This window comes from Lepisosteus oculatus, chromosome 11, assembly GCF_040954835.1.
Source record: "Lepisosteus oculatus isolate fLepOcu1 chromosome 11, fLepOcu1.hap2, whole genome shotgun sequence".
Taxonomy (NCBI): domain Eukaryota; kingdom Metazoa; phylum Chordata; class Actinopteri; order Semionotiformes; family Lepisosteidae; genus Lepisosteus; species Lepisosteus oculatus.
This window is the reverse complement of record NC_090706.1, coordinates 39,733,298-39,752,422: the sequence shown is the minus strand read 5'-3', so window position 1 is coordinate 39,752,422 and position 19,125 is coordinate 39,733,298. Positions and strand designations below refer to the sequence as shown.

The 19,125-nt window shown below is 46.4% G+C and overlaps 1 protein-coding gene across 10 annotated transcripts in view; it reads right to left on the bottom strand.

Annotated features, from left to right (window-relative positions):
- Nucleotides 1-3,070: 3,070 nt before the first annotated feature.
- Nucleotides 3,071-19,125, bottom strand: part of fam13b (family with sequence similarity 13 member B) — a 62,428-nt gene continuing 46,373 nt past the window's right edge. For 5 of the 10 annotated variants that reach the window (XM_015349775.2, XM_015349776.2, XM_015349772.2 and 2 more), the window contains 12 exons: nucleotides 18,610-18,715; nucleotides 17,559-17,624; nucleotides 15,097-15,307; nucleotides 14,436-14,574; nucleotides 14,071-14,152; nucleotides 12,402-12,625; nucleotides 11,841-11,924; nucleotides 10,419-10,514; nucleotides 10,014-10,097; nucleotides 9,377-9,567; nucleotides 8,644-8,745; nucleotides 3,071-7,334 (listed from right to left, as the gene is read on the bottom strand). In XM_015349775.2, coding sequence (XP_015205261.1) covers nucleotides 7,211-7,334; nucleotides 8,644-8,745; nucleotides 9,377-9,567; nucleotides 10,014-10,097; nucleotides 10,419-10,514; nucleotides 11,841-11,924; nucleotides 12,402-12,625; nucleotides 14,071-14,152; nucleotides 14,436-14,574; nucleotides 15,097-15,307; nucleotides 17,559-17,624; nucleotides 18,610-18,715 — 1,509 coding nt within the window. In that variant the 3' untranslated portion in view covers nucleotides 3,071-7,210. The other 5 variants (XM_015349778.2, XM_015349780.2, XM_015349779.2 and 2 more) reach the window with 5 other exon arrangements.

Here is a 19,125-nt window from a genome sequence, read left to right as displayed (position 1 = left end):
AATCTGGTTTCAAAAGATAAGATAAAGTCAATCAGAGTGTACCACCCCCCCCTCATCCTCCACCGTTTCGGAAAAAAAATTTGGTGTTGGTTGTGCTTTTCAAAATTAGACGATTTTGACCCATCAGTGTCATCGCAGACCTGACGTGCTGTATTACATGTGTGTGTTTGTGTGTCCAGAGGCAGCGTATTGACCCGTTTGTCATTTCTTTTGGTCCTTTGTCGAAAGCCAGGGTTGCTGGGTTGTGCGCCCCAGTCTCTCGGTGGCTGTTGCCGAAACGGGACAGCTTATCACCTGGGAAAGGAAGTGACTTCAGGGCTGTCGCACTGATAACAAGAGCAGAAAGGAAACACAGCGTTTTCCCACCCGAAGAAGGCTCCACAGCCGAAACGTTGTTTCCTTTCTTCTCTTTTCAGCTGGAATAAACCTTTACTTGTTCCTTGCAGCCTATGCCTGCTGATGCAGCTGCCAATAACTCACAGCTGGTACCCCTGAAGCCCACTGAAGCTCAGCAGGTGTGTGGTCAGTACCTGGGTGGGAGACTCCTGGGAAAGCTAAGGTTGTTGCTGGAAGAGGTATTAGAGGGGCCAGTAGGGGGCGCTCACCTAAGGTACAGTGAGCCTGTCTCTCAATAATGATGATGATGATGATGATGATAATAATAATACAGTGTGTGATCTCCTGTCCGAGCCTGAGGAACAGTGAGCCTGTCTCAATAATAATTGTCATCATAGCTCCATGAATTTGAATTTGAACTGATTTCAGAACTTTCTCTGTTCTGAAAAAAAAAACATCAGCAAGAAACAGCAAGAAAACTCAGATCTGCACAACCTTCTGACACTCAAACCTGCAACATTTTCACAGCCGGATTCTCCGCCTAGGAATGCAAAGGCCCCTCTCAACTGTTTGCCACGTAGTGATACTCGAACACTGTTACACGGTTTAAGAGAATTAGAAATGTTCCAAACAAAAGGATAGCTTTTGTCTCATGTTGCCCAGTTTATTTGTTGATCTCCAAATATCATCAGGTCTTTCACCCTAAAAAAAAAAACCAGAAAAACTAGCACAGTGTTTTAGTGCTAGTAATCGCAGTGATGGTGAAGAATTCATTTTATGCTGCAATGGCTTCAATACAGAGTGGCATGGTGGTGCATTGGTTAGTGTGCTGCCTCATAGGGCTGTGAGGACCTGGGTTCAATTCTGGACCTGGAGTGCTGTCTGTGTGGAGTTTGTACGTTGTGCTTATGTTTGTGTGAGTTTTCACATAAAGAAGTACTGGTAGGTTAATTGGCTTCTGGGAAAACTGTCCCTGCTGTGTGTGTGTGCATCTGTATGTGCCCTGCTATCCCATCAGGGGTGTACCCAGCCTTGGTGCCTGTTGCCTGCGGAGATAGGCTTTGGCTCCACTGTAACCCTGAATTGGATGGAGCGATTAGAAAAAGGATGGATGGGGCTGTAAGACAAAGCAGTTACATTGACGGGTCAAGCCACAGTTTGTATGAGTGGGCTGCAGTTCTCAGATCGGCCACAAGGTGGCGGCTGAACGACTCTTGTCGGCTGTGCTGAACCTGAACCGTATTTCATTTATGGTGAAAAACGTTAATTAAAACATTAATGATAACATTGTATGAATTCAATTTTAATTTTTTTTATTATACAAAGAACAGCTGAGGCCTCAGTTAAACCAGCTAACTTGCCTCAGACGTTAGACCAGGGCGGGCTGGGTGACGAAGATGCATCGCCATGAACTCAGCTCAGCGTTAAGTTCAGCCCTGGGTCGGAGCGCTCGAGGTGATGTGTCCTCACTGGCTGTGGGAGCAACCCAAGCGTGCTCTCTGTCGATCGGTGTCCTTCGTCTCTTGCACAGTGAATTTCGTCCTTCTGCGATGTGGCTGTGCGCAGCTGAAGCTACGTCACTACGTTGCTGGTCTCACTGTGCCTTAATCCGAAGTTGAATGTATTTTAAAGTGATCGATCGAGCTGCGAACGATCAGTAATCAGTAATATAATGGGGAAAAAAGTACACTTGAGGGACATCAAGAAGGAAAACTTTATAGATGCCACTTCCTGTTTTAAGACCACAATATTATGCAGGTCATTTACAATGGAATTTTTAATATACTGTACGTGCTACTGTGATACTGCTACTTTACTGGTACTCAGTAAATAGTAATATTACTCCTCAGTCCTGAAGTCTGTATTTGTAAACTTTTACATTTTTTTGTAGTCTGGGTGAGCATTTAGACACGGTGTTAAAGTCCCAGAGATCTGCTCCTTACCCCCTCCTTGACTCGATGCACATATCCACCACGAAAACAGAAGGGAAGGAAAGTTGTCAACGGTCTTCAGCAAATCAGATTCAAGAAATACAATATTTTATAAAAAACGAAAACCCCTTTCATATTGATCCCTGGGATGTGTGAAGAATCTAGGAAAGGGATCTCCCACCCTGCTCCCTGGAGAGCTCCAGTCCAAGTTCAGTAGACCACCCATAAACCAATTCCTAAAAATTACTAAAGGTCTGGAACTATTGCATCGTGGTCACTGGAACAGGTGATCTGTTAAGTAATGTGGAGCTCATTCAAGAACAGTGTCAGAAAGGTTAGAAACAATAGGAGGCCATTCAGCCCAGCTTGCTTCTCTGGTGTTAAGCTAACTGATCCAAGGATGTCATCCAGCTTTTATTAAAAAAATCCAGAAGTAGGACTGAAATGCAATACTCTACCTGTTGAGGACAAGAGCTCTTTACCACACACGTCACTTGCTTGATAAGCAAACGTCCTTACCATTATTGGCAATCTTTCAAAACAGCCGAACATGCAAGACTCACTGGGGCTCTCCGTGACCAGGGTTTGAATCCCCTCTTGAAGAATGTTGGGCAGTTTGACACTGAAAGACTCCTTGCATTCACCAAAATGTTTGTGTCATTAAGCCAAGAGCTCCTAACTTAATTATGATGTATTTCTAACCAATACACGGTAGTCGGGGAATCCTGTATTTTTGGCGTTGCCTGTCCCTACAGCCTGCGAGTCTGTTTCTGTGACACCACTGAGTGTTTGAAATGCTCCAAAACAGTGTGAAAATGAATTTATTAAGGAAAAGCACATATTGAGGGGGAGATGCCCTCCTTCCACGAATACAGTCTAGTTTATTGCTTCATCATTCATGGCACAAAAAGAAAAACAATACAAGTTCTGCCATGCATGTTCGCTAGAGAGACCAGGTTCTACGAAACAAAGCAGACGTTTAAGCCAATAAAGAGCTATTACACTAAGATCAGTCAAGAGCGGGAGTGTACAAAATAAAAATACAAAATTATATAATAGTCATAAAAAGAACACAGACCTTGAATCATACAGATCACAAGTGTAACACGAGGTGTGAAGGTCGTGTAAAAATAGCTTAACAGCGATCACATTCATCTTTCAGATTTTAGTAGTGCTTTTAAAAAAACAAAACAGAACAAGGGCTGCATTCTCAGAATGCTGTGCAAAACTCCATCACAGTCCCCCCCCCCCCCCACCTCCCTCTTTCCACAGAGGGACACCAGGATTTTTATATCAGAAGCACAAGAGAATGAGGCCTTCGGGTTTGTTATGAAGCAGATGCAGCAAATGCTACGATCCTAAGTCATGTACAAAAATGTACACAGTATGCAGAGCTCTCAGCACCACTTTAATGGGAAGGATACATCCGTCTGGTGATCTCTACTTCAGAATTACAAGACCTTCTCTAACTCATCGCTGCCTATAACCGAATTTCTACTCCCTAGTCCCTGTTCGCAAAGCATGCCGCCTGATTTCATATGTGTTCACAGTTACTATGAATCAATCACAAACCCTCTTCCAGCACAGCTAGGGAGAGGAGACCCAGACTCTTGTGAAGAAGCCTACCTACTTCTCTCTCTCTCACTCTATTACTTTCACTGCATTCACCTGTCCCTGATAAGTTTGTTTAAAAAATTCAATTTTTTAATTGATTAACAATTAAATTGTTAATTGAGCTCGGTCTCCAGAACTCGGCAACCTTTAGGGCACACTTTGGCAAAAGTCTCTTTTTAATTTCACACCTATAAAAGGCACCCATAGAAACTTCATGCCCTTTTAAAGAGCTCGATAGAGCTAGTATCAAACCATAAAACATATTGAATGATTTCCCCCTACGTAGGTCAGCAACAAACCCTGGAGAAGAGTGAGTCCTTCGCGAATAGAGAGACGGGAGTTGCCTTACGGGAAGGGAGATCGGATTCTTGAGGGCTGGTGTGTCTGCAGGCCCTCATTACAACTCAGCTCTTAACGAGCTCAATCAGCCCATCCATAACTTAATTGTGACACCTGAACAACTTCTTCCAACTCTTCAGGTGTTGCTGCTTTACAAAGACCTAAACCCCCCCCCCCCAACACACACACCAGCTCTCTAGGATGAGGACTGCTCAAATGCGTGAGGCAAGTTTGAGCCCTACAAGAAACGGAGAAAAGGCCTTTTTTCGCTCTCTTCCGAGCGCGTTTTTTTCTATTTTTTTTTGTTTTTGAAAAGCACAACAAGATGCATGCAGTGTGTATACACGTATAAAAAAGGAAACCGACAATTATCAGCAGCCATAACGAGAGGTTGCATGCAGATACAATGCAAGTGAAAGGTCAGTTACACAAGAAATTAAATAAGAAAAGGGGGTAAAAAAGCACCAGAGAAGAAATCAGCCATGTTGAACTACTTCCGACGACAACAGAAGCAACCCTTTAATAAATATTTGCCAACTGCTGCATGGAGACCTTCCCTGCTTCTTCTCTGTATGGTCAGCCTTGACTCCCTGGTGGAAGCCCAGAGGTGGCACAGTCTGAAATCCCCATTTCTGCTCCCGTTTGCGAAAGTATTTGCATTTTCGGTCGGAATTCAGCTTCGCAAAATCCTGCAAACAAAACCATGCTTCTTCCCACAATGCACTGATGCAGAAAGAAGATACAACGATGTGTGCAAAGCAGGGTGTAACTGTTGGTTATTTGAAGGGCTGAGACAGAGAACTAGCTGATCCCATACAAAATGAGAGCCAGGAGACAAAACGCTTTTACTGTGACAACTTTGAGAGCCCCATAGCTGACTTTTTCCAACTTTCTGGAAAGAGAGGCAAAGATTAAATGTAAGTGTTCTGGAGTCCTTGAGTGAACTCTGTCTTGACTCCTCACAGCTGGATGATTTAGAACAGCTGGGTTTTGAGTGAGTTATACAATAATACCTCACTACTGATGTCTGACCAGCAGGACCTCTTTGCACTGTTACAGTCCCAGAGAAGGAAACCTTAGGTAAGGTAAACCATACACTGTCCAAAACAAAAAAGCCCCAAAATATATAGTAGGTCTACAGTCTGTTTCACGTTGGCTGTGCTCCAAGATATTCATGCCCTTCTGCATGCAGAATGTTAAAATGCGCTTCTGCATCTGCAATGACACAGATGATAAACACGACGGTGTCAGAATGACGCGTTACTCCCCAGTAACAGGCACTGGAATCCCCTGCTGCAAGAGCCAGCTGAGCCCGACTGCAGCATGCCCACTCCTGCACAGTAAGTGGCGCTGTTTCTATCCAACATATTTGTACAGATGCTCCGATAACTGAAACCACCGTTTGAAAACGTCCTTGTGAGCTAAACATATAAGCTAAGATATATGCAGTGCCCGTCTTGTCAAACAAGATTCTGACAGACTGGAACTTGTGCCCGGGGAACATGATTTTTCCTTTAAGGCTATACCGTTTAACTGCAGTGACGCATGCTCACAGCCGTGACTGTCTGTAGCATGCATCTGACAGGCAAGTGAAAACTACAGGGATGTACTACTTCAGCAACCTCCAGTAACATGTGCATTTCGCCAGGCTTCATTCCGAAACCTCTGCACAATGAAGCAGACACCCACTTCCCTTTTCTTCTGCTTGCGTTAGAGCGAGATGAAAAAGAAAATACACAATTGTAACATGTCTTTCAAGCCTGTATATAAAATACAGTCACTACTGGAGAGAGTTAAGAGCAACAAGAAACAGTATCTGGTCAACACATGTTGATTGTTTTGAAACCTTTTGAAATGTCCCTTAGAGGAAAACAGTCTCTCACTGGTTCTGCAAGTACAAACTTTGTGCCCAGGAGGCAATGAAGGCGCAGGCCAGCACGAGGCTCCAGGGACTGCCCGCCACACTCTCGTGTGTCCGTGCAAACAGCTGGCGGTCACACTGAGCCCCTGCGGTGTCCACAACACATGCAGACAGACACCACGTGGGGAGGGGGGGGGCCAATGGAATTGAATTATCGGCCCCCCTCAACCGACGAGCCAGCTGTCTTCCTTGCTGCGTTTCAGGAGTAAATTCCGTTCACCTCTCTGAGGCACACAGAGATTTAAACGTCTTTTTTTTTTAAAAAAAGAGACGACTAAAAGTCCGCATAAAACTGCCGTCGGCTCTCTTGGGTCGGCAAAGTAGGACGAGGCCGATATGACAAGTATATGTATATGGTCGTATCCCACACCGCCGCCTTGATCCTGTTTTTATGGTCACTCTTGCAGATGAATGACATTGACCTTTACATATGTAGATAGTAGATACAGATTCATAAATATACTCACACAATTAAAAAATGCCAGTACTTGATAAGTGAAGGTAAAGCTCTTAAAATGGTTCCGTATCTGTCCATTTGCCACCCATGGCATGGGCTGTTATCTTGAGTTTCAAAAAGTTTGCTTCATTCAGTCCAAATAGATAAACAGATGACAGGCTACAATATTATGACCATCCGACATGCAGGTCTGTTTAATTTCCGTTGAAGTTTTTTTTTTCTGAAGGATATCCCAGCGTAAGAAACTTGAAGCTGTAAACTAAAGACATCGGTAGCTCTGAAGACTAAATTTTCTTCCTGCTTTTGCCAAAAAAAAAACAAATGAGGAAGAAACTACAGCTTTTATTGGTGGAGAAGATGCAGCGCTTCCTCAACAACAGGCAATAGTGCTTAAATAATGTTCTGAAGCGGGAAATGAAAGCAGAGGTATTCCTACGTGCCCTTCTCTGCATTCCTGCAGTGCGGTGGTGCTCCCCCAGGGTGCGGCAGTCCAACAAGGTGCCAGCAGGGGGCCCCATTCTTCTATGTCTAAAGGTGCAGGGTGCCGGTGGTCAGTCAGTCACACTAAAACATTGACCTGAAACCCTGAACCGCTGGTCAGCAGTTAGGGCCTTAGATGGACTTGGAAGAGTCCTGCTTGCTGATTAAAACCTCCAGCAGCCGGAGCTTGGCTTTGATCCGCTTGTATTCTTTGTACTCATCCATCATAGGAGCGCGGTCCTCCTTCTGCACGTTCCTGCGGGAGACACGAAGCACAACAGGAAAGCGTCAGCTTTCAGCGTCAAGGGACTCAACGTCCATTAAGAATCAAGCACTGCGGCTGATGGACAAGAGACAAACGAGGAAAAACTGAAAGGCAGCAAAGAGATGTTTGAGTCAGCTGATGACTATTTACTCATTAATACTGTACATATTAAATAACACCTATACAGCCTTTATATGGCACTGCAAGAAATCCTGCTCAATTTCCAGTTTATCTGCAGTAACATGAAAGGCCTCAAGGGGGTGCTCCAGGACATTAAAAAGTGATTTTCATGCACATGCATAATGGCAGCACAGTGCAATTCACCGTGAAATGAAGGAGTCATCATAAACTCTTTACATGTGATGCGCACCCACAAATTCTAAAGAAGCTTCAGGAAGGAGGAATCCAAAACCGCTCAGGTTTAACATCACTCAGTGTGAACGTTAACCCAGTCGCCGCTGCTGGAAGAGCTGCGAGCCAGACAGCACGAGCAACTAGAAGAAATCTGAACTGCAGGAATGCTATGACCCCAGACAGACTGACAGTGATAGGCAGTGTGTGGGTGGCCTGGAGAGCGAAACACAGCCACTCCCTTGCCAGATCTTAGTCCTACTGAAAACTATCAAATTAACTAGACTAAATAAAATTATCCACAAAAAAAGGGGGCAGAGTGGTGGTTCTGTAGCTAAGGCTGGAAGGTTGCTGGTTCAAATCCCGCAGCCGGCAGAGGAATCCTACTCCGTTGGGCCCCTGAGAAAGGCCCTTAACCCCAACTGCACCAGGGACGCTGTACAATGGCTGACCCTGCGCTCTGACCCCAAGCTTCTCTCTCTGTGTGTCTGTGTCTCATGGAGAGCAAGCTGGGGTATGGGAAAATATGAATTCCTATATGGCTAATAAAGTGATCTTATCTCTCTTATCTTAACTAGCGGGTTTCGTAGACCACTGCCCTCATTACAGCCTCAGCTGGTAGAATGGGATGGATTTCAAAACCCTGTGGTAAACGCGCTGTGCCCTGTTCGTGCTGCTCGCTGGGCTGGGGGGGGACTTCCTAATGTTTTGGCAAATGAGCCGTAGCGTTGCCCTGCGGAAAAAGGCAAAAGGGAGCTCCCAGGTTTCGCGAACACAGCATGAAAAACTCTGCATTACGCCCACACAAGCGAAAGAAGTGGATCAATTCAACTGACAGGAGATATAAGGTGAGGAGAGAGGAGGGGAACAGATCAGAGGAGTTGGGAGAAGGACTCGCAGAGGAGACTGGTGGTGTTATTGTGAGGAGCTGCGCCGACAGCCCACTGACCTGCCGTTCTGCTGGTAGAACTCGTCCTCGAACTCGCGGATGCTCTTCCTCAGCTTCTTCTTGTCCGCCCTGGCTTTCCACAGCTGCTCCAACAGCTCAGGCCTGGGGGACACAGACGCAACGTGAAGAACACAAAGAAAGGCCTCTCCTGCCTCCTTGTCCAGCAAAGGCCATCTGGGCATTCCCTCGTCTCACAACAGGGCTGGTCTACAGGGGACACTTGTCTTAAATCACCCAGCATGAGAGATACTCCTTAACCATATGGAGAATATGCTGTCTGGTACCTTAAACAGACATTAAATACGGTGTGTTAATGTGCAGAGCAGTAGTGCTGTGAGGTAGTACTGCTGTAACACGTTCGCATGTTTTTGAAATGGAGCAGCCTAGAATTGCGCCCAGTGCCCGTCTGCAAAGAAAACCAATCGGCAAACACTCAGATCCGTCCCTTCTTTAAAAGGTGGAGTTAAAAAATAAAATCTACAGATTTTTTTTTACAGAGGAAGAAAAAAAATCCCTTCAAGGGACACTTTTCACTTATTTACACAAGACTCAATGTAAAACCTGGTTGAGATACTCTTCCGTTTCAGCCTGCACTAGTTTCACACGTCAGTCCAGGTCCTCTCTTGATTTGGACCGAGGAGCTGGGCTGTCAGCTGACCACAGCTTGCTCTCTCATTTACAGGTGTCTCCGATGTGCGGGACGGAAGGACAGCGCAGCGCGCGATGTGCTCACATGGATGACGCGTTGGAGCTGGACAGCCGCAGGTCCAGGGCCAGTTTGCCCCCACTCTCCTCCAGCTTGGGGTTGACCTCCCCGTCGAGCTGGGCCTGCGGAGAGCACGGCTGGGCAGCTGGGTCCAGGACAATGGTGACCTCTGAAGTCTCCATGAACACCCCCTCTTCCTCTTCGTTCTCGTCTTCTTCCTACCGGCAAAGAAGCAACATTTACCCCATGCTTCTCCGTGCAGCTGTTGTATTCCAACAGGCAGAGGTGACTGCAGGGGTGTTTGAGATCGAATCGTTAATCATGCCAGCGTGGGTTTGTCTCGCCTCTTGACCGAAAACACGAACACACTGAAATTACCATGTGCAAATTAATACTCCTCTAAAAGCCAATTCATTTTTTTTTTTGCTTTTAGCAAGAAAGCATTAGCGGATACAAAATAAACTGATCAGAAAAAAAAATGAAGCCACAATTCTTTGGATTTGCTCCATTAATGGAAAAAATTAAGTCCTGAAAGGTTTTCCTGATTCAAAAAAAAGCCAAATGTTCAGCTCATCAGCTGTTTTGTGTCCGACTGAGGGAGACTAGGTGTGTGAGAAGGATAATCAAACTAATTTCTCCTCTGCAGAGGGGCGCAATCGCCCACCTTGATTTCATCACAGAAGTGTGCCGTTTCTCCCTCAATGATGGGCTGCAGCATCTGGCTCCTCCTCTTGCTGGATGGCGAGGCCTAAAAGCATAGGGCAGCCATTAGCAAAGAGAGCAGCGAGAGAAGCAGGCCGCATTCTAGCGCTTTTTTTACAGGAGCCGACACCCATGGTTAACGATTTATCATCACCCCACAGTCACCGAAACTGCCTGTCGGGTCCATTTCAGGTGCAAGCAGCGCTGGCATTTAAAAACGCTGGACTGAGGCAGCAGGCAGGTATATGTTATATCGTGATTAACAGTACACCCCCACCCCACCCCATAACGGCTGGTTTAAATAACCTGGCCCCTCGCGCCCTGCACCACAGACAGCCGGGGAAGCAAGGAGAGAGAGGAGACGTACGATGATGGGCGTGATGCTGGCGCGGGTCAACATCTGCTTCACGAGCCTGTACCGGTCATAAAGAGGTTTGACGACCAGTCTCTCTTCGCGGGTCACCTGCCAAGAAAGTCAAAGTGGTCAGTCGAGGTTATCCATACCACAGAGGGACAAAACGGAGGCAGGACTCTCTGATTGTTATGACGATATGCTGTTGTGCTGATTGGCTTCACTGCATCAACTCCACAAACGTGTTGGCCTTAGTTTGATAAGTGATGGTGCTACTTTTTAATCTGTTCACTTCATGATTTCCAAGTCCATCTTAGTGTACAGCAGTTTTAAGACCTGCAAGACCTATCCTCTAGTCCGGTTTAATGGTATATTAAATCACTTATGTGCATGTCTAATGATTTTGCCTTTATTGTCAAGTGCCTTGAGATGCAAGAGCGACGCTGTATAAAAAGACCACTTAACAATCAACATTATAATGAAGGTAACTCAATGTATCTAACGAGCACAATTAAAATACACAGTGTCAGTGCAGTACAGATGAGGGTCTAGTACATTACAAAGACTCATGCAGTAATACTTTGCTTAGAAAAATCTACTGCCTAGTGACAGATAATAATAATAATGATTGCTTACACTTATACAGCGCTTTTCTGGACACTCCACTCAAAGCGCTTTACAGGTAATGGGGACTCCCCTCCACCACCACCAATGTGCAGCATCCACCTGGATGATGCGACGGCAGCCATAGTGCGCCAGAACGCTCACCACACATCAGCTATCAGTGGGGAGGAGAACAGAGTAATGAAGCCAATTCATAGATGGGGATTATTAGGAGGCCATGATTGGTAAGGGCCAATAGGAAATTTGGCCAGGACACCGGGGTTACACCCCTACACTTATCGAGAAAATGACCACAGCAACCTTAGTTCTTCCCAGGAGGTCTCCCATCCAGGTACTGACCAGGCTCACACCTGCTTAACTTCAGTGGGTTGCCAGTTGTGAGTTGCAGGGTGATATGGCTGCAATGGTTTTACAACACTGGCCAAGTAAAAAATTGATTTTATTTTTTGCTGCTTGGGGTATAAATACATGTATTTTTTAATGGTAATCCTAATTAAAGGAACACCGCCAGCAGATTTATTTATAAGGCAAGCAGAAGAAGCACCCCTCATATGACAGTTAGTGGTTTTGCTCTTGCGAAGGGGTATTTCCAGTGCTTTATTCCATCACATGCTTCGCTGTTTCTAATTCAGCAAGATTTAAGACGCCTATATACAAAAAAAGCTAAGATTCAAACAGATCTTTGTAAAGTTAGTCCGGTCGGAGCAGGCCCTGCATTTTGACACAAGTAAGGATACGGCAGGAATAAAAACACCACCGTCACGGTACTGTATATATAAAGAAATATGCGAGTATAAACATAGCAGGCTTTACCGGGCGTCCATGGATACTCTCGTAGAACAGCAGGTTCTTCTGCAGCACGGTCTTCTCACCGGACAGCTGCTCCTTGGTCATTTTCTGTGTCAATGTGAAAACCAGGAAAGCCAGGTTAGGCATATGGGTACGAAACATTAGGCGAATGAGTTCAGGGCTGCAGGTTCATTGGCTCCACTCATTAAGCAATCCTGCCTTTAAGCTGTTCCTGCATGCAGCCACTGTTGCCTCTCGAATAATCGCCGTCTTCTGAAGCCCCCTTGTCCTGGTTCATGCCATTTAGACTTGTGCAAACGAACTGTTAGGACAGGTCATCTGTAACCTTTAAATCGCTGAAAGATTACTATGATCGTGCTTTGGTAGCACCACTGACATCTTGTTTTCTTGTTATTCCCCTGTGCCTCACAGGGAAGTGAGCAAGTTAGCAAGGAGACCTGGACTGACTGAAGAAAGACTTCAGCACGCCGGTGGCGGTATGGAGTCCGGGACGTCGGTCAACAGTTCCCGCTGCTCTGAAGCGGGGAAACCCTCCTCCTTCCCCACGGAGGAGCGGATCCTCACCCTGACGTCCTCCGGCCGGCTGTCCTCTTCCCGCTTGCCCTTCAGCCGGCGCTGGATGAGCTCCAGCGTCTCCTCTCGCGTGGGCCGGCACTCCTGGGCCTCCCCTTCGGAGCTCCCCTCGGACGCACCCTGATCCAGGGTGGAGCCAAAGCTCTTGGGCAGAGTGTTGCTCCTCGGCCGGGGCTGGGGCGCCAGGTCCCCCTCGGAGGCCTTCTGCCTAGTGTCTGCAGGGATCGAGAGTGGGGAGCGGGAGAGATGGGGATATTTTGAATACATTTGGACAGCCCGTCTGGCACCGGGAAACACAGAAGGAACGCACCTCTCCTCTCCACAGAAGGAGAGTGGGTCAGCCAGGAGCCTCGCTGAGAATGAACACATCTATCAGGCCGATTTCCATTCTGCAGGGTGAAGCTAGTCTCTGCTCAAAGCTCGCTGGAGTGAAAAACTATTGCAGCGTTAAAGGACGTTTCAGCTTCTGCTATACATTAACTAAAGTGCTGCTTAATATAGGGAAGACCCTGTATCACAGTTTATGCTTTACTCTACTGAGACCGCAGCAAATCCTAACATCTGTGGACGGAGGTTTGCATTGAAACCTAAGAAAATCCCCAATGGCAGAAATGAAACTACAAGCTTTTCAGAACCAGAGAGGATTCTCCTGGAATCAGCATTCAAGCAACTGACTTGGGCAAAACCCCCGACAAACAAACAAGTTACCCGAACAGTAATTTAGAAATGACTTTCACTACTATCAGCTACACCACTGAACTGAGGCATTTCTCTGCATACAGACTCCTGTCTGGTGGGCGTGTGGGAAGGCGGGAGTGTGAAATGGGATGTAATCAAAAAGAAAAAGTCTGCTGATGTTTTGTGCTGGAAACAGCAGAAAGTTGTGGAGAGAAGGGAGCTCTGTGATGAATTAAACACTGCCAGAGGATGCTAACATCCTCACAGCATCCTTTAAGAATACCCTCCTTGGCATGGTTTGAATTGTTCCATGCTTTCGGTATGAATACGAGATTCGCTCACTCATAAGCCGGCTCTTCTGAAGTTAATTCCTCACACTCAATAATTAAAGGTATTAGATGATCTCTAAGGGAGCTTTAATGGAGCCACGGCTGACATTTTGATTTTCATTTGCACAGCAGATACAGTCTTATAAGGACATTCTCCAGAGTTTAACCACTGAGAACTGACCTCCAAGAACCTAGTACTGAGCAAGCAGATTACACATGATGGAGACAGTCTAACTGAAAGAGAATAGTGAGCTGATGGATGCAAACATCTTATGGTTCTATTTCCCTTGATATTTGTCAGATTTAATGAACTGCGAGAGACAGTGAAAATACGATGCACACAGTAAGTGCCTCCAATTTACAGATCTAATAGGCCCTGCAACAGTCTTGTGTGTCAAACTGACAGCAAGGAGAAAGACTACACAAGTTTATCATGTGCTCTGACAATTCGGTCTTCTCGCAGAGACGTTCACCTCTGAGCTCCAGGAAGCCCGAATGAATTGGTTCTCTGCTCTGACTGTTGACCCCCACCCCACCCTACAATGCAGCTTCGTCTGGAACAATCTGCTGAAGGCATCGCCTGCTTTTCCCAGTTCTCATGGCACACAACATTCTCCAGCTTAAAAATAAGTCACATAAAGCACGTTACCTACCTCGGATCTGTTTTCGTACTTTCGTGAGGTCCGTCATCCACTTCAAGACCTTTGGGTTAGCTGCCTTATCTCTGTAGGACGGCTGCAGGAGACATTGTTTTATCATCAGGCGATAATACAGGAAAACAGCAAGCTTTTCTTGCAGTGATTTACAGTCATTTATCATAGGTAAGTTAAATATTTTGACATAAATAACACAGTCTGCAGTGGGATTCTGAAATGCATCTGGTTTCTTTCACGAACCCATTACAGACAGAATGAGCTCCTGAAAGCTAGGCAGGGTTTCTCACTCCAGAAGGCTTGGGGCGGTGTTTCCCCTAGCCTCGGAGATCCGCAAACGGTCTCCCCACGGGACGACAACTCACCTTGTAATTCCTCTCTTTCTCATACTGCTCCTCAAACTGCTTGATCTTCTTCTTGAGGTTCTGGAGTTTCTTGGTGAGCTGGTGGGGCACGGGGTCGCCCTTCCCACTCTCTTTGGAACTGAAGGAGGCACGGCGAGGTCTGAGAGGATGTGGGGATGGCGAGGGGGGCATTAGCAGTGCTATGAAAGATAAAGGCTCTTGTGCTCTGGGGGAGGCCGAGTTCGCAACTAAGCCAGGGCTGAGCATTTGTTAATAAGGAACAAAAAAGGGCTAACTAATCCTCGGTCCTGGGTGCTTTAAAAAAAAAAACATTTCTATGTGTTACAAAGAACTAAGTGTGAACTGGGAACTACCATAAACACAAGAAAGGTAACAAATGAGAGGCCTGATACTCTAAATGAGTCGAAACTAGAGCAATGTACCATTTTAAGTTTAAATCCCTGGATTTGAATTCTACACTTCTGGCTATCTAGCCTTTTTATCACTTCATAACACCGTCTGGAAGATGTCATCGACGTGAAGATGTAACTGCCATTATAATGAAACAATGCTTGAAAGGAGTACAGTGACAAATTCGGTGTCTGCTGAACAGTCCCCCTTCAGGTCCTGTCGAGGCACGTGTGTTTTCCAATTTGGGGATGAAAACGGGTCTGCACCCTACCTCCCGTGGGACGAGGCTTTAGCTGGGGAGGTGGCGTCGGGATCCTGATGCAGGAAGCGCTGACTGTGGCCGAAGTCCAAGAAACGGCGGGCGAGCAGGGGGTGGGCATCTTCCTCCGATGGGGTTGGCACCATGCGGCCGGCCAGAGGGGACAGCTGGGCCTCGCCCGACTCGCGGTCTTCCTGCCACGACTTGAACGCTGGCACCGGGTCTGCAAGACGGCAGGCAGGCACAGAAGAGGCGCCACGTTAACCCAGAGAAGCGGAAACGCTCGCAGGTTACGTAGGAAGCCCAGCCGAAAAAAATCCAAGCCTGGGAACAGCTCCCACCAGTCGGAGCCGCAGGTGGAAAACTGACACCCCTTCGGATTTTCTGCAATGATCAGAAACTAGCTAGGTTTGTCATGCTGCTGCAGGACTCTACGTTGTAAACGTCTCTGCTGTGACACGGCTTTCATTTCGGTAACCGACGGGGAGACTTAAAAAAACGGATGTCAGCCCTTTCAGGATCATAAAAGGGAAAAGTGACAAAGTAAGGAGAACGCACAACTGCATATTCTCTGTGTTAAAAGTAATTAAAACACCATAAGAAACCAACAAAGATCCTTGGGATGCCTCCGTGGGAAGACCGAGTGCTATGGAAGACCACATTCAGAGGGTGCTGGATCAAAGATTGGCTTCTTTATGCCACAACGCAAACATCTCACAGAGTTCAAGAACAGTTTCAGCTTGTTGCTGGCAACACCGTGAAAGCTGCAGCTACATGTGAGGTGCGGAGTCACAGACAACAGATGTAATCCAACCCAAAACAGACAATTTAACCATAAAAAAAACAGAGATGGAAGTTTTGCTCAAGTGTGGGTGTGTTGGGAAACAAGAGGAGAGAAGAACATACGGTCTTTAATTCCCTCTGAGTCACAATAACATTTTGACTAAAGCACAAGCAATAATATTCTGCGTGCAAACGAACAGGTAAAGGTTTATTCTATGTTGACAGGAAAAGAAAAGAGACCCAACATTTTGGCTATGATGCCTTCTTCAGGTTTGAGATCTTCCAGAACTGAAGAAGGCTCCACAGTCAAAATGTTGCGTCTCTTTTCTTTTCGTTTGGACTGGAAATGAAACCCTTTACCTGTTCCTTTGCTGCCTACACATGCTGACGCAGCTACCTACTCAATATTCTGTGTAGGCTGACTGGGGAAAATATTTCAAGAAAAAAAGCAGGGCGTATTATGATGCGTCTAAAGAATCTAAAGCAAATTAGAGCACAAGAGCTGTTTTAGTCTAAAAAAGGAATTCTGTATTTCAAAGAAAAGAATTCACACTACTTTAAAGCCGTCCTTTGAACGCTAGCTAGGATGCTCCCTTTTTTTCATTAGAGCTCTGCCTCTAATGTCTTTGGCAGGTCTCTAGGGCAGAGTGAATTCACACCCAACAAAATCTTGAATAGAAGCTTCTTCGGGATTATTAAGATAATGTCCTCCTCTCAACGTTGCACAGCCCAAAGCTCTGAGCTTGGTCACTCTTTCTATGCCCGACATGAATTATTTAAAAAAAAATACAGCCATCAGTTGAACAACCGACACTTGGTTTGGAAAATTGCATCAAACCGCTGTCATCAAGGAATGTTTCCAAGGACCGGAAAATTCTTTAAACAATTTCAGAAAAAACACTGAAATACCTTTAAATAATTTTGACCCTGTTGTACATTGGCTGTACAAGCTGTGGGTAACCTTAAGAGAGGTGCACCGAGACACCGACACGAGAGGAGAAACGACAGAGACGGGGGACACGGATGGGCAAGTTTAAAAAGAGGCACTGCACGGAGCTGCGAAGAGATGGAACGGGGGGCAGACAGGGGGTAAAGGTCAGAGGTGAAGCAGTCGGAGAACACCTGGACGGACTGGAGAACAGACAAGGCTGCTGAGCTGAGGGATGGAATCACAAGTGAGGCCCAACAGTCCAGGTGCAGGGAAGCAGAGTGAAAGCCGTGGGGTCACAGAGGGGAGACTCGGTGCTTTGTGCAACAGCTGCAGATAAAGAAAGGTTACGTGGTTTGGTACAGGAGAGCAGCACTCCTGCAGGGAGGGGAGGGAGAGAGGGTTAAAAGGGCAGCTTCGTATGGACTGCACAATGACCGCTCTCCATGTGGAAACTGCCTTCAGCCTCAGAATTGGGACCGAGATCATTCCCTTATTCCTTTCGCAGTAGTAAAGCGGTCCATAACGTGATCCAGGCGGTCGCTTTACAGGGTTTTCACCATGTGACGCAAATGGGACATTGCATTAGGGTCGTATTCAACGTCTGCCTCGGGCAGAATGAATTGCAACGGAGAATGATTCAGATGCAATCTCAATGGTAATGGTAAGCAGAGCCCTCCAAGCAGCAAGTTCATACAAAAGCCCTCCCTTGTCACGAGACAGGCAGGTAGGCAGGAGGGTGGATCTCGAAGAGCATACTTACCCTCCCCATCCGTCTGCAGGTGCATAGATTTGAAGTCAATGAGGGGGAAAGTGATCAGGCATGGTGCTGACAGAATGGGGAAAAAAAAAATAGCAGAGAACACCGCAGTGAGCAGACAGCACAATCAGAGCAACCTCACCCCACGCCCACGCACACGCACCACCACCAGCCAGAGAGCAGCGAGATTCGGGATTCAGGGGCTCATTCGTGTCTCAGCACCGCCTCCTGCAGCCTCCCCCACGCTCTGCTTTCATTTCCAATCACAGCTGTTCCCGAAAAAGATCATCGTCACCGGGCTAAGCACCCCACTTCCATCAGGTCTGAACTTAGTGTTCCACCAGAGATAAAGCAATGTTTCTCCAAAGCCAATCATTCCATAAATAAAGAGAAGAGACGACACTAGAGGCTGTATTTTTTCCACTACCTACTAAATCACAAGCTACAGAGGGCAAGGTACTCAAATTACGATAAACGATTTAGTCGGATCCCTGAGCCAAACATGACAAAACGTGCATTCAAGTGTTAAATCCCCTGTACATCCATATGGTTAGTCTGGGATGACTCACTTGGTTTTACTCAAGATACTACCATTTTTAATCAACACTGAGATAAGCCACAAAGAGCAGCAGTTAAAGTCATTATGACTTCAAGCTAATGCTCAGCACTTTCCAGATGAAGTAACTGGGGAAATGAAAGCAGCGCATCAGGACAGACTGTCTGCAAAGTGATTGCTGAATCAAAATTGGAGAAATTAATCTTGGGAACAACGGGGGGTCGTGCATACAAATACACGTTAACGCATTCTGCATTACCCTGAAAATCCTTAACAAAAGGTTTATGTAAGCTGGATAACAAAGTCAAACAATGCAACTGCTCTCTATGCCACTCAACACTTAGGAAATGGACAGTAGCGTTATGTCTCCAAAGCTGGGCTCTCCCATCCTAAAGCTGACCCAGTTTAATAACCCAAGGTTACAAGAAAATCGCTCCGAGAGCGTCCTTTTTCCATGTCCCAGCTCCGACAGCGCGTATAACTGGAAGCAGAAGTTACCTTCCCACTCCCCATCTTGGAAGATCCCACGCAGGTCGAAGGGAGGGGTGGGGCACCCCCCCGACCCGGAGTTGGCATTCAGGTCGGGCTCCTCCCCGCTGGGCACCTGGAGGAGGGAGAGGAGTCAGGCAGTAATCAGGGAAGATGGAGAAGCCACACACTCAGCGTCCCACCCGTCTGTAAAATCCCTCTTTGCTTCCACTGCCTGATAGCGAAAGCTTGCTTTTGTATAATTACAATGGGCTATATTTATAAGAAATTGAAAAGGAAAGGGACTAGCCATTCCTGAAGGGAGAGAGGAGACAGTGCCCGAAATTAGGAGCTCCTTACTGAATCCTAAAGCCCAGTCAGGCCCCTCTTAAAAAGCTTCTCTTAAGCCCCTAACCTAGTTTCTTCTTCGGTATCTTTCCTCCCGTGCATGAAAAATTAAGATTCAGGTTTTGTCCTACCTTTTAATTAAACCCGTTATTTCGTGATAAGCAGAGGGGACAGCAGATCAATAAGCATGTTTTAATT